The sequence below is a fragment of the Cervus elaphus genome, chromosome 6, assembly GCF_910594005.1.
Source record: "Cervus elaphus chromosome 6, mCerEla1.1, whole genome shotgun sequence".
Classification (NCBI taxonomy): Eukaryota; Metazoa; Chordata; class Mammalia; order Artiodactyla; family Cervidae; genus Cervus; species Cervus elaphus.
The window spans coordinates 45072000-45085148 of NC_057820.1; the positions used below are offsets into that span (position 1 = coordinate 45072000).

General features: G+C 41.4%; 1 protein-coding gene across 5 annotated transcripts in view; it reads right to left on the minus strand.

Annotated features, from left to right (window-relative positions):
- Positions 1–2224: 2224 nt before the first annotated feature.
- The window catches only part of KIT (KIT proto-oncogene, receptor tyrosine kinase), a 90361-nt gene continuing 79436 nt past the window's right edge, over positions 2225–13149 (minus strand). For 3 of the 5 annotated variants that reach the window (XM_043906738.1, XM_043906741.1, XM_043906743.1), the window contains 8 exons: positions 12891–13041; positions 10860–10951; positions 10293–10420; positions 9162–9284; positions 6205–6316; positions 5991–6090; positions 5534–5639; positions 2225–4456 (listed from right to left, as the gene is read on the minus strand). In XM_043906738.1, coding sequence (XP_043762673.1) covers positions 4328–4456; positions 5534–5639; positions 5991–6090; positions 6205–6316; positions 9162–9284; positions 10293–10420; positions 10860–10951; positions 12891–13041 — 941 coding nt within the window. In that variant the 3' untranslated portion in view covers positions 2225–4327. The remainder of the gene's footprint in view (positions 4457–5533; positions 5640–5990; positions 6091–6204; positions 6317–9161; positions 9285–10292; positions 10421–10859; positions 10952–12890; positions 13042–13149) is intronic. The other 2 variants (XM_043906740.1, XM_043906742.1) reach the window with 1 other exon arrangement.

Here is a 13149-nt window from a genome sequence, read left to right on the forward strand (position 1 = left end):
TAAGACCAGGTACTTCTCACCATGGAGGTGCAGAGCTCCACAGACCACGGAGTGAACTTGGGCTAGTCTTCACTCCCAGCAACTTCTCAAGCAACTTAACCTCTGGAGTGTCTAATTAAATATTTTAACAAGTGAATGATAACCTGTGAAACCAGAGACCCTAGCCCATATAGGTATGCTAATTCTAACACTGAATATAGTATAGGTGGGGAGAAGCTAACTCAAGAATCAAAATAATTACAGTACCAGGCAGAATAGATTGTAAGAGCAATAAAAAGGATGGGTACCAAGTGTCACGGAGATTCAGAGGAACTTTCAATGAGATGATTTGCCCGGTCTTGAAAGCTGGGGGCTTGCTGGGAAAGAAGAGACAACATGAAGTCGGAATGAATGGAAACAGAAGCGTGGCGCATGTTTATGAGTCTATGGTAACATGAGAGAAGAATGGAGGGAAGGCTGGAGCAAAAATAAGAGCCTTGAATTCCTGGTGATTTTAATAAAATTTTAATAAAACAGAGACATCTCTCTAGCAAAGTCAAGCTTCACAGCAAACTAGTACAGTTTTTGTTTGCATTTTAGAGGAAGATAGTAGCTAGAAGCACACTTCTGACCACGGAGTTCTACGTGGGGTAACTGCTGGGTTACGTGGGTAGTTGGTACAGGAGCATCTTCTTCCTTCTTAAGGAGCCTAATCAGTCATGACAAAACTTACCATTTTTGAGTGCTTTTTATGTAATAGGCACATGAACAGACTTCAGTTGAGTATAATGAGGCAGTCACCACTGTCATGGGAGATGAGCTTTCAAGAGCTCATCTGTTCACTGCCACAGAGCAGTAAGAGGTTGGGACAAGGCTGGCACCTCTGAACCCAGAACGCTGACACCAAGCATCTACTTGATTAAAGCTGGGTCAGTGAAGGAAACACCTAGACTAATAGAACAGGGGCCCTGGACTGCTGCTAACTCGAGACTGCACATACATGAAAAAGTCTAAATGACACTGAAAATATGTATAAAGGATTTTCTTGTTTTGTGGTCAATTAGCATTCATTCTTGTCTGTAATAAAATAATGGAAAATGCTTAACTGAAATGTGGGTCTATTTTTCATTGATTATTGGTATGTTTCTGGTCACACCATTCGCCCTCAAGACTTTAAAAGGATTCCTCTTTATTACAGGTCACCTTTAACCCCTCTTCCCTCTCCTTTCAGGAATTACTTCTGCAGGAGTAGAAGCCATGACAGTAAAAAAATAAATAAATAAAAATTGATGGTATCTGGTGTGCTTACCTCATTTTTAATAGGATTTTGTGGTTCAGGGTGAGTCTTTATTTTAAGCTGGAATAACTCTTAGGCTCTATGCAGGGTTCACTGGTCTGGACAGTCCCTCCTGAATACAAAGGATGCTCCAGTCACAAAACATACTGAATTAAACAATACAAGTCACCTCCCTCCAAGCAACTGATAGAATTTTGTCCCAGAAACAAGTGAGAATAAAGACTGAAAGGTGGAGCGTGAACATCTCAGGACGGATGTTCCAAATCTAAGCCAAAAAGAATACAAACCATTTTCTCAGGATTCCTCATGTCAACGTTGTGAATTACTTCACTGTTCATATTAATTTTTAGACAATCTCTTTTAGGAGGAAACAGGCTAGTTACATCAGTCTGAACCACATAAAATTGCTAACCAAGAAGGGTCATTTCACATGAATCAACTTAATAATCATCTTAGCAATGTTTTCTATATTCACTTTTCAATTTAAATGGAGATCTTGGGTTATAAAAATAAAATGAGAAAACACAGCACATACTAATTCTTAATAAATGTTTATCGAATCTTTAAGTATACAAATTCTAGTGATCTGATAGCCCTGCAAGCATCTTACACGCACGCATGTGTGCGTGTGCTCAGTTGCAAGGTTGTGTCTGACTTTTTGTGACCTGTGGACTACAGACCACCAGGCTCCTCTGTCCATGGGATTTTTCAGGCAAGAATATTGGAGTGGGTTGCCATTTCCTTCTCCAGGGGATCTTCCTGACCCAGGGATCAAACCCAAGTCGCCTGCATCTCTTGCCTTGGCAGGCGGGTTCTTTACCTATGAGCCACATGGGAAACCTCAACTTACACATACTAGGTACAAACCATTCTAATGTCAGGGTGAATGCACTTTAACACTTTCAAGTTTAATTTCACTGACTCTGAAATAATAAAATAAAAATTCCATTTGACTTTATATTTACACTTTTATTAGAATTCTTCAGAACTGTGAACAACTGGACAACATATCAGGAAAAAACACATAGAACATCAACATCCTTTAAACTTGCACCGCTTACATATTTACACATAAAGTTACTGTATATATAAAAAATATTTTCAAGGACCCATGGGCTTGGGAATATTCAAAAGACATTATTGCTACATTTCAATATTTACAAAAAAAAAGCCACAAAATAATTTCAAACATTAAGCTACTGCAAAGAAACATCAGATGTAAAAAAAAAAATATATAAAAATATAAACTTTCAAGAATATCCGAGACAAAACTCTCAGTGAAGTGCCCCTGAAGTACCTAGACATCTACAATTAACAACCACTTTTCTTACTATAACCAAAGTCAATAGAAACGCAAAGGAAATTTTCAGACAAAGTGTGGCAAACAGCAAAAATGTCTTACATTAGCAACAAAACGCCCCAACCTGTTACCTTTGGAAAGGTGCGAGAGCATAGAACTCCAGTGCAAATGGTTACTTTCAGATAAATGGCCACAGTTCTCTAAATGAACGCAGAGAGACCTAGGAGGGGAAAACCGTGAGGGCAGCATACCTGAATCTTGCAAGACAACACATAAACCTTGCCATGTACCCATGGACCTCCTATAATTGGGTAGAGGCAAAGAAACAAACCAACAGGGTAACACTAAGAATAATATCCAGGGTACAGCCTAAAGGGTAGAACTGAAACATGTTTCAGTAGGAGAGTAGCATTAATAAGGTCTAAGGAACAGGTACAGCATGTTGAGTATAAGTAACAGAGTGCCTTAAGTGCAGGTGGATTGCAAATAAATATGGACTTAAGCACTCCTCTGTGGAAGCTTTTGGTAAGCCTCTCTACACAGCAAGGTGAAGTGAAACAAAAGCTGGGCTGCTGCTGAAAGCAGGCTACTTCTTGGGTGCTGAAGGACCCTCCTGGGCTCAAGGCAAGACTACTCCCAAAATATTTTGTCTACAAGCATACATACACACGCACACATACACACTTATATAGATACTGGCCAGGTGTCCAGGACATGCCTGTGATGGAGGCTGAGTCTAAAGTTTATTTTTGGCTACAGAAGAATCCAAACTAAGATAGCATTGGTTGTCACTCCTGCCACAGTCATGCAATAAATCACTTTTTCAAATGGCATCAAATCCACTGAACACGATGACATTCTGAAGCTGGTCGGCTTGTTCTGGACAATCTCTAGAGCAAGTTCATCGGCTACAAAAGGAGATTTTTGTTAAGATTGTGCTTGGCAATAATTTTTTTTTTTTTAAAGCACTGTTTCCTTCAAACTTGTTCTGGCTCATTAGTTATTCCTATACACAGCAGACTCAAGCCAGAATTATATTCAGACACTACACCTTGTGGGTTCCCCCCCCTCAAATATGTGAATGTGTACAATTTATAGATGAGTATATACAAAATGCGTTCTGGGAAGCCGTCTCTCCAATTCAGCTGCTACTAGTCAATTTGATTTAGAAACCAGTTCAGAAGCATGAAGGCTCATGCCCAGCAGTCTTTATTCAGGCCCGGAGAACATTTTTCCATGGCCTATGTCTAACTCCCAGCATGAAATACTAGATTTCTTGAGCCCAGATATTCATAGGCTTCTGGCCTTTGAATAACATTCTATTTTCCGCATCAAGGGATAAGGTTTCAGCTTCTAGTCTTGCTGCATCATCATAGCATCATGGGTGATTATGAGGAATGAAGGTGACTACTGCCATGTACTCCAACTATCAACTACACTTTTCGATAGAAATTGGGAGAAACCTTGGGGAGGACTCAGTGTGTCTAGCCCATCCCACCCTCCCTTTCTCCAAGTCTGAAGTTTCCTCCTTAGCAGGGGCTAGTGTGCTATTAGGAACATAGGCAGCTCGATGGTAGCTGATGACAAAAATCACCGGCCACTAAAGGGTGCTCGTAAAGACAGGATTACATCAGGGTGTCCACTACCCTGGAGTAGGATTCGAGTCGAAGGAAAACAAAGGAACCATTGTGAAAACCCAAAGAGTGGGGGGGTCGGGGTTGTCAGGAGGCCCCCCGGACGCAGACGCTGCTTCAGACCTCTTCGTGGACAAGCAGAGGCTGCGTGGAGGAGGCGCTGCTACCCACGGAGTTGATGCGCACAGAATGGTCCACTGCGGGGCTCTCCCGGTGGGGGCTGCAGTTTGCTAAGTTGGAATAAATCTGAGGAAAATAAATCCACAGTCAATACGCCAGTCCCCACAAGGAACAAAGGGGCACATGTGCAGCTTAGGAACTGCAAATAACTTAGAAGATTCTCACAGCCAGGAGGTTGACAAGGCCTTACAGCCAAGAACCGAATCATACGGACCAGTTTTATCCCTCTTTTTCCCATGGTCTGATTATGTAAGAGGTGATAGTCCAAAATGTGCTTTTCTGCTGGGACGCATCTAGGAACGAGAACGATCTAACTTTTTAAAAGGCACATAAATTTCTGAAGCCAATTCCCATCTAATGGCTCATGTCATTCACTAAGAAATTGGTGGTTCTTCCATTGAGAACCAGGCACTTGGGTGTGAAATGCTGTCTAATTTGAAATGTGCTTTGACACCCAGAAGAGCAAGTTTCAACCTGAAAGTATCAATGGTATAATCTTAAGAAAAGATAGCTCCAAGCACAATCCAGAAGAAACAAGCAGCTTAAAAAAAAATCTGAGTCGACGTAAGGATCACTCATTCTTCCTTAAAAGCAAAAGAAATCATCAATTTGAGTTTTGAACTCCCCGCTTCTCAAATCACTGGGAGGGATCCCTCAACTTCAAGCAACTCTTCATTCTCTATGGTTTGTGGCCATGAAAGCTATCTTCCATGTTCTGGTTATACTGACTTGAGCAGAAGGTTTATTTTACTGCAGGGAACAAGCTGTCTTTTCTATGCACCTTACCCCAACCCTCCAAAGGCTGAATGGCCTGACATGTGACAGAGAGATGATGCAAACCCCCATGACCAACACTAGGGGTGGAGAAGGAAAAGTGCCAAATCCTTATGGGAACTTTTATGTCCACACTTCTGAGCGCCAAGCCCTCTACTCTTTCCCCTCTTCATCTCATATCCCTTGGCTCAGAGTAGGGGGCTAGGCAAGAAGAACTTGTTTCCATTGCTTCCCTTTCCTACGCAATTTATAGCCTAAGTGAAGGAGAGAAAGGGTGGGTAGCTTAGTCCTCATCCCCAGAACCTGAGGAGGAGGACATGCTTTAGAACCAAGAAAACGGAGTTCCATGCCTGGACAGAGTGTACTCACATGATTGGTGCTCTCTGAGATCTGCTTCTCAATCAGCTGCACAATCTGCTTAAATGTTGGCCTCTTCAAGGGATCGGCATCCCAGCAGGTCTTCATGATGTCATACCTGCAAGACCAGGGCCAATTATCACTCCTCAATACCCTTAACTGATTTACAGGTATATGTCATTCAACAATTTCAAACCTAATTCCAGGGCTACACAACTGGACATACTGAATGTCATGGGTATAAAATAAAACTTTGTGTACTGAGACTCTGCCAAAACTTTGTTTATTTGGTAGCAAGTTTTATGAAACTCAGTGACAGAAATAGCATTTGCCCAGGATGTCACAACAAGGAACCAAGTGACATTTCAAACTATGCTTAGTGAAAACCCTCAACATACGGGTTTCTGTCTTTAAAAAAGGAAGACAAAAGAGGAAACGTTATCTGAAGGAAGGACATCTGGGCCCTTACATTTCCGCAGGTGCATGGTCAGGGCTGAGCATTCGGAACCCTTCCTTGATCATCTTGTAGAACTTAGAATCGACTGGCATTCCAGGGTAGGGGCTGCTTCCTGAGGCACAAACAGTTTGCAAATCAGCATGACAATAAGCAAGGGGAGCACCGTACCACCTTAAAGAAGCCGCTCTGAGTGTGACCAAGGTGCCTTTGGCAAGGCTCACTTTACCTAAAGAGAACAGCTCCCACAGAAAAATCCCATAGGACCAGACATCACTTTCAAACGTGTACACACAGTTGAAAATACTCTCCGGTGCCATCCACTTCACAGGGAGTCGAGCCTGCGATGGAAGCACAACAGATCCAACAATGTGAATCACAAAGCTAAAAAAATAAACTGAAAAGAAAATATTCCTATGGAGAGGTGGGGTGAGAACCTGATGGGCATCTCACAAAGACCTTCTACCCATATGACCTCAGAGGACCCTGATTGCCTCTAAGAATTACGTTATGTATGGTTTTTTCAGTTTGGGGTGGTTTTTCTTTTGCAGGGTGGAGTGGGGACTGAACCCAGGCCTTGTCAGTGAAAGTCCAGAATCCTAACCATGGGACCAGCGGGGAACTCCTGTGAATTATGATTTTTGACTTTTTTTCCGACTACCTCTGAAATAAGTGGATCACCAGTACAGCTAGCCCCTGAACAATGAGGGTCTGAACTGCATGGGTCCACTTATACAAGAATATTTTTCAATAATAAATGCTACATGATCCATGCTTGGTCGAATCCAAGGACGTGGAGGAACCACGGATATCGAGGGCTGGCTTTCATTTATACTGAGATTCACTCCTGCCTTGTGCAATGGTCAGCTGTATACTATCTTCTGGAGTGGGTTGCCATTTCCTTCTCCGGGGGATGTTCCCAACCCAGGGATCGAACCTTGGTCTCCTGTACTGCAGGCAGATTCTTTACTGTCTGAGACACCAGGGAAGCCCCAGTACTACCTTCATTTTCAAGATGGGGGTCACTGAGTCTGTACAGCCTGGCGTTAGGAGCACAGATGTCGGAGACAGACGCTGGGGTTCTAACCTGGGCTCCACCGCTGGCCTTGTGTAACAGAGGTTAGTCACCAAAGGAGGTCAGTCACCCTCATCCCTTAACAGAGCCGTGGCCTCCCAGGGTAAGGGCCACATCGCGCAGCCCCTTCAGGGCCGTGTGCAGCCACGTGGCTCGGCTTCGGCCACCAAGTACTGTGTGACAGCTTCTGGAAAACGTCCTTAATGTGAGGCTGGCATGTGTCCTGTGGCCTTTTCCTTCTTGTCTCTTCCTCCACTGTCTTGCCTTCTGGATATCTTGGCTGGCTTTCTTGAGGCCATCATGGACCATGAAGCTAAGGGCCACACCAGGGATGGTATAAAATGGAAAGGTTGAGGAATCTGCTCCCTGGTATAGAACCTCCCTACCAGGCCTGGCCTGCAACTCCTATACTTGTTTTACTTTCCTTCTGGGTGTTCCGTCAAACACAGCCACAATTATCCCTTACTAACACACTGGGAACATCACATACATCTGTTAATAGAAGCCTCAGGATATCCTTATGTCAAGCGAAAATCATACCTCAAATTCCATGAGTTGTCTTGTGGGTTAAATGAGATAATGTGGGTACCAGAGCTTAGTTCAGTATGGCTGATTCACTAGGATCTGAAAAATTGCCCTGTACAAGCAACCACTCGATAAGACAGTAGTGGCTTATGCCGACTATGACTATTCCAACGTGGTAAGTGGCAGATTCAGAGTTTAAATTCAACAGTTGAACTTCACATCCTGAACTCCTCCCGCTAACATCCAGCCAAACTTTCTGTGACCATTCCTCTTAGAGACATTTCTGGATTCTTGGATCTTAATTTACCACAGAAAGCTAAATCAACCCTTCCCCTAATCCACTTAGGACCCAAAACTGGGAAGACAATTTTTTTCTGGTCTTAAAATTATTTTAGTCAGTAGGAAAAAAATAAAAATGATTTCCAGTATCCCCTCCCAGATTTTCTGCTAAAGTTCTTATAGGGGCTCTTAACCTGAGATCTATTAATAAAAGGTGTCTTGAAATCAGAGGTGCTGGGGTCATCTTTACCAAATACTACACACCCACTAAATGATAGAACCAGGTTCGAACTCAGCAGGACGGGGCCCGGAACCCACTAGCCTTTTGTCACTATTCAACGGTCTGGATAGAGACCTTTCATCCTTCCTTCCAGTAGTGCACCAGGATGGTGGGGACTTGGTGTTATTAACACTCCTAGCCTTAGCAAGTTATTATTATAGAAACGCATGCTGTCATCAGAAAGTAAACCCAGCGACATTTCTACAAAAACCAAGTCTAGTACAGCCCACCCACAGAGACGCCTCAGTGATGGAGAAGGAAATATTACATTATCTGTAGGCACACAAATAGCTACCTCTAGGAATAGCTCTGGACTGAAGATATGGGCCTGGGAAAATAGATGGAGAAAAATATATGTTCAGGACTACTGGCTTCCCATACTAATGGGATATTGCTCTGGGAATCACAGGCTCTGGTTTCAGCCTCTACTGATTCGTGTCATCTCAGACAAATATCACTAAAATACACTGTGCTTTTAGTTTCCCCAACTTTTAAAATGTGAAGACGCTGCATTCTAATGCCAAGGGGGTTGCCCTGATGATACAATGAAAATTGGCAATGAAATAAAGCACTTTGAAATAAAATCACTATGTTCCATAAGCCAATTATTCCTTATGAACGTCTTTAATAAGCTCTCTTCATTATAAGATCCAACATTCTATATGCCTAATTCGGAACATTATCTTCGATTTTAATCTTTTTCACATAGACTGTCAATCTCAAAATAAAATTTCCTGCTGTGACCTTCAGGTCCACATTTGTTTCACTTGAACAAAATCGAGTTCATTGCTATTCTCAAGCTATAATGAAAATTAAGGCTATTTCTGTTTCCTTCACATGCCCCATAATTACACAATTAGAATTAGGAATTCTATTATTGGAATTTTGCTTAAGTATACTTAATTTGACTGCTAAAACGCATGATATCGCGAAGGTGGATTGGCATTATGAAAATCATAAGACAATATTTAAGAAAACTTGAAACAAAAATCTTTCACTGGACTGTCGAGAGAGAGTGGGTACTCACGTTTCCTTTGACCACATAATTAGAATCATTCTTGATGTCTCTGGCTAGACCAAAATCACAAATCTTTGTGATTCGACCATGAGTAAGGAGGATATTTCTGGCTGCCAAGTCTCTATGAATACACTATTAGGAGAGTAGGAGACAAAGAAAACCATTTACATTTATTTTAAACTTTTTAAAGAGTGAAAGCTATACTTAATGCTAGAGTGCTGCTTATGTTATACAGCACCAATAGTTTTGCTTTACATGTAAACTATTTGGTGCACCAAAAATAAATATCTAGATTACACTTTGAATGATGCTCAAATTTGTGTTTTACATTGTTAGGACTTTAATTACTATAATTGCTTTCAAAACCAACTTGAATAAATGCTTCCCCCCCCCCCCCCCCCCGCCTTAGGACTGCTTTCATTTTACATGCTTCTCTTTGAATATGTCCTTTTAAAAAGAGTTTCTAAAATGTCTACAACTTGAATTTGACCCCTCCGAAGGACAAAGGGAAGAGGCTCTTTATTTCAGTCATCCTATATCCTTTTAGTTTGCTAATTGTTTGTTTGGAAATGTCACCAATGACACTTACGGGTAGGATCTGTAACCTCATCGTATTCTGTCAGCCTGGTTTCCTAAGAAATTCCTCTCACCCTTCTCTTCCTATCCTCAACCTTCTGATCAAATGTTTATTACTCTCTCTCGATTCCTTACTTCCCCAGCACTTGGTAAACCATACATGCAATATTTGAGGTCTAACTTCAAAAAGACTCATGTATGTGCTTCATCAAGCACTGCAACTACAAGAGATACCCTTTCCTTTGGCTGATAAAATAACTATCTCTTTATTTTCTAAGAGCAGCTCCTATATCCTAAAAGCCAAATTCTAAATGAATTCATTGCATATAAAAAATATATTCATAGAAAGCTCATTTAGACAGGCTTGCACTTTAAAACTTATGAGAACAGGAATTTCAAAGAGACAGCAGTTGGAACATGAAGAAGCTATATTTCCTCTGCTTTTGGTTACCACACTTCAAGCGACACTCTGCATTCTAACTATGGCTCTAAATACTCCCTGGGGGTGGTGGGAGCAGGGACAGGACCCTTCTGAGCACCCTTCTGAGAGTGACCCCCACTTACATTCTTTGAAGCAAGGAACGCCATGCCCTTTGCCACCTGGTAAGAAAAGCTTAGCAAGTCCTCCAAGTCCAGGGCCAGCTCGTCATCTTCCATGATAGCGGGAGTCACGTCTCTTTCTATGTATGAACCTGTGAGGAGAAGAAGGATTTTCTTAGCAATTGAAATCTTAAAGACAAAGAAAGTAAAAGACAGGGCTGGTAATCGGGGAACTGATGTGAACTTGCAGGCAAATCCTCTCCCCAGTGTTAAGGACAGGAAGGTGCTGAATCGCAAATTAATCTTCCCAATCCTGGGCTAAGTTACAAAATCTTTAAGGAAGAAGAATGGTGGATGAACACAAAAGTCTCATATTTTTATATGTATCTGATGTATTTTGATATTCATGTGTTATCAAATATGCAACAAGATGCTCAGATACAATAACACAGGCTCTGACTCCAAATACCCGCTTACCCTGATCCTATTGTAAAGAAGAACCAGTTACTACCAGGAATGGTGTTAGATTCCATGGTGGTATGAGAAACTCTGAGTCAATGAGGTTGTTCTTATTGTTTGATAGGTACCCACCTATTCTTGCAGATCTCCTCTTGTCTGCCTTGGTTGGTACTACATAAGAAACTCCAGGTTTCATGTCCATGTACTCATTAGTACTATCACTGCTGGGAGAAATGAAACATCCATCAAATCACGAGTAAATAAAACAGAAGATGGGTGAGCACACGAGAGGCAGGCTCTCTCTCCACTCCCTTTTTCACATAAGAGGCTGATTTATTTAAAGAAAGTACTGCCAAGTTTGAATGAAGAAAATCTTGTTCAGTAAGATATGAGTTTTTAATATTCAACATTCAGGTCCAATCCCTAGGAATTAGATGGCCTTTTTTGTATTCAACTGTAAAGGGGACTCTGGTTAGAAATTTCCTATCTCTTGACACCAGGGATTTAATGAGAAACACAGAACCAAAACCATTATCCCACATCACTTCAAACTCTCTAAATTAGCCTCAAGAGAGATAAGATGAAAGAGACAAGAAAGAGACAAAGAACCAGAGTTTCTGAGATGTGTTATTAGTGGGGGAAGACAGGGATCGTTAACATATAGCGACTGATGGAAGATGGTTTAAAAAAACCAAGTTTGGTTCAGATAAACACCAATAATTTGGATGATTTTCTGAACCATCTGGACCTCTTGAATCTGTAACATTTGGCTGGAGAGTCTTCAAGATTTCTAGTACTTCCTGCTTCTGATTAGCATAGAAACACCATGACAACAATCTCCTTCACAGCGTGCTGGTGGTTCCAATCCCATATGGGATCCCAAAGCACAAAAAACACTACACAGAATTGAACTATTTAGGCCATTATTACAGAAAATCAAAAAATATATATGGGGCCAAGGTTTTAGAAATAAGGCAAAGTGGTTCATTTATTCACATAAAGAGCATATGTCAGAGAAACAACCAAAGGTGGTTTGGTTTATATTATATTTTACTGCCACTTGACACCACTCAAAGTTTACAGGATTGAAAAATATAAAAAAAAGCTTCATCTAGGGTTTAAAACTTCAGCCAGAGGTACAGAAAAACACTTTAAGAGGTAATCGCCCATCAACCATATTTATCGAGGTCGCTTTGAGGGCCTGGGGTTAAGTTCAGGAGATAAAGTCTTGCCTTCTCAAAATGTAGGGGATATGGTAAATAAGAAGGAAAGAGGAAACCCATCACACAGCTGCAGGATAACATGTTTAAGAGATTGGGCATGATGACTATGATTCTGCTGGGCTGCATACATCGAGAAAATCTTAAATGTGGATCTTAACAAACACTTCGAAAGAAAAGGCACAACATGGCAGAGAATTCTATTCTGATCGTAAACTACACCAATTCTTCTTAAAGGAACTTGAAACTCTTGACATATTCAAATTCAGAATGGTATCAAGGATAAAAGAGATGAAAATAAGGTGCAGAATTTTAAAAAATGTGCTACAGTAGTTGTGCCTCTTGATAGCCTAAGTTAAGGAAAAAGAGGACAAGGAATACAGAAATAATTCCGAGGTAGATGGTGAGAAACCCTGGTATGGAGAGCTGTGTGGAGCTCCCTGCCATTCTGTTAAAGGTTTAAGGGAATTCACTGTGATAAGCTGGCAGCCTTTCCCATGTTCCCTAGAAACAGCGCCTCACTCTAAGATGCAGAGGATCCTGCTGGACAGTATAACAGACTGACGCACAAGAAGAACCACGGTAAGAGAAAGAGGCACAGAAATTGTACAGGACCCGGGCTCAACAGCATAGAGAGACTGACGTGCAGGGAAGAACCATTCCAAGAGAAACAGGTACAGACCTCATTCAGCTAGAGAGAACTAACGCTCAGAAAAACACTAAAGATACATTTTTAAAATTCAACACAAACTTAAGTTCAAGACTATTTGAATCTCTACAGTTTGAACTTTCTAAACCGTTAATCACATTTAAATGATTTAATAATTCTGATTTTGCACCTCAAAGTACCTCAGTTCACTTTTTTGAAGAATCAGCCTTGATTGCAAACCCTTATGACCCCATGAACTGCCTGTCAACAGCTATTTATGTAAATCAGTCTTACCAGGAAGACTCCTTTGAATGAAGAAGGTTCTTATAAAGCGCCACTTCGGTGTGATCTTCCTGCTTTGAGCAAATAAATGAATCACGCTTTCTTCTCAAAAAATTCAGAAGATCACCATAGCAACAATATTCCGTAATGACCAGGGTGGGCCCTATGAGCATTTAAGAGACGGTTAGAGGGAGGTGAGATATACAGACCATCCAGTCTTCCATAAAAATACTCAAGGGCGATCACAGCCATTCACATTCAGGGTCAATGC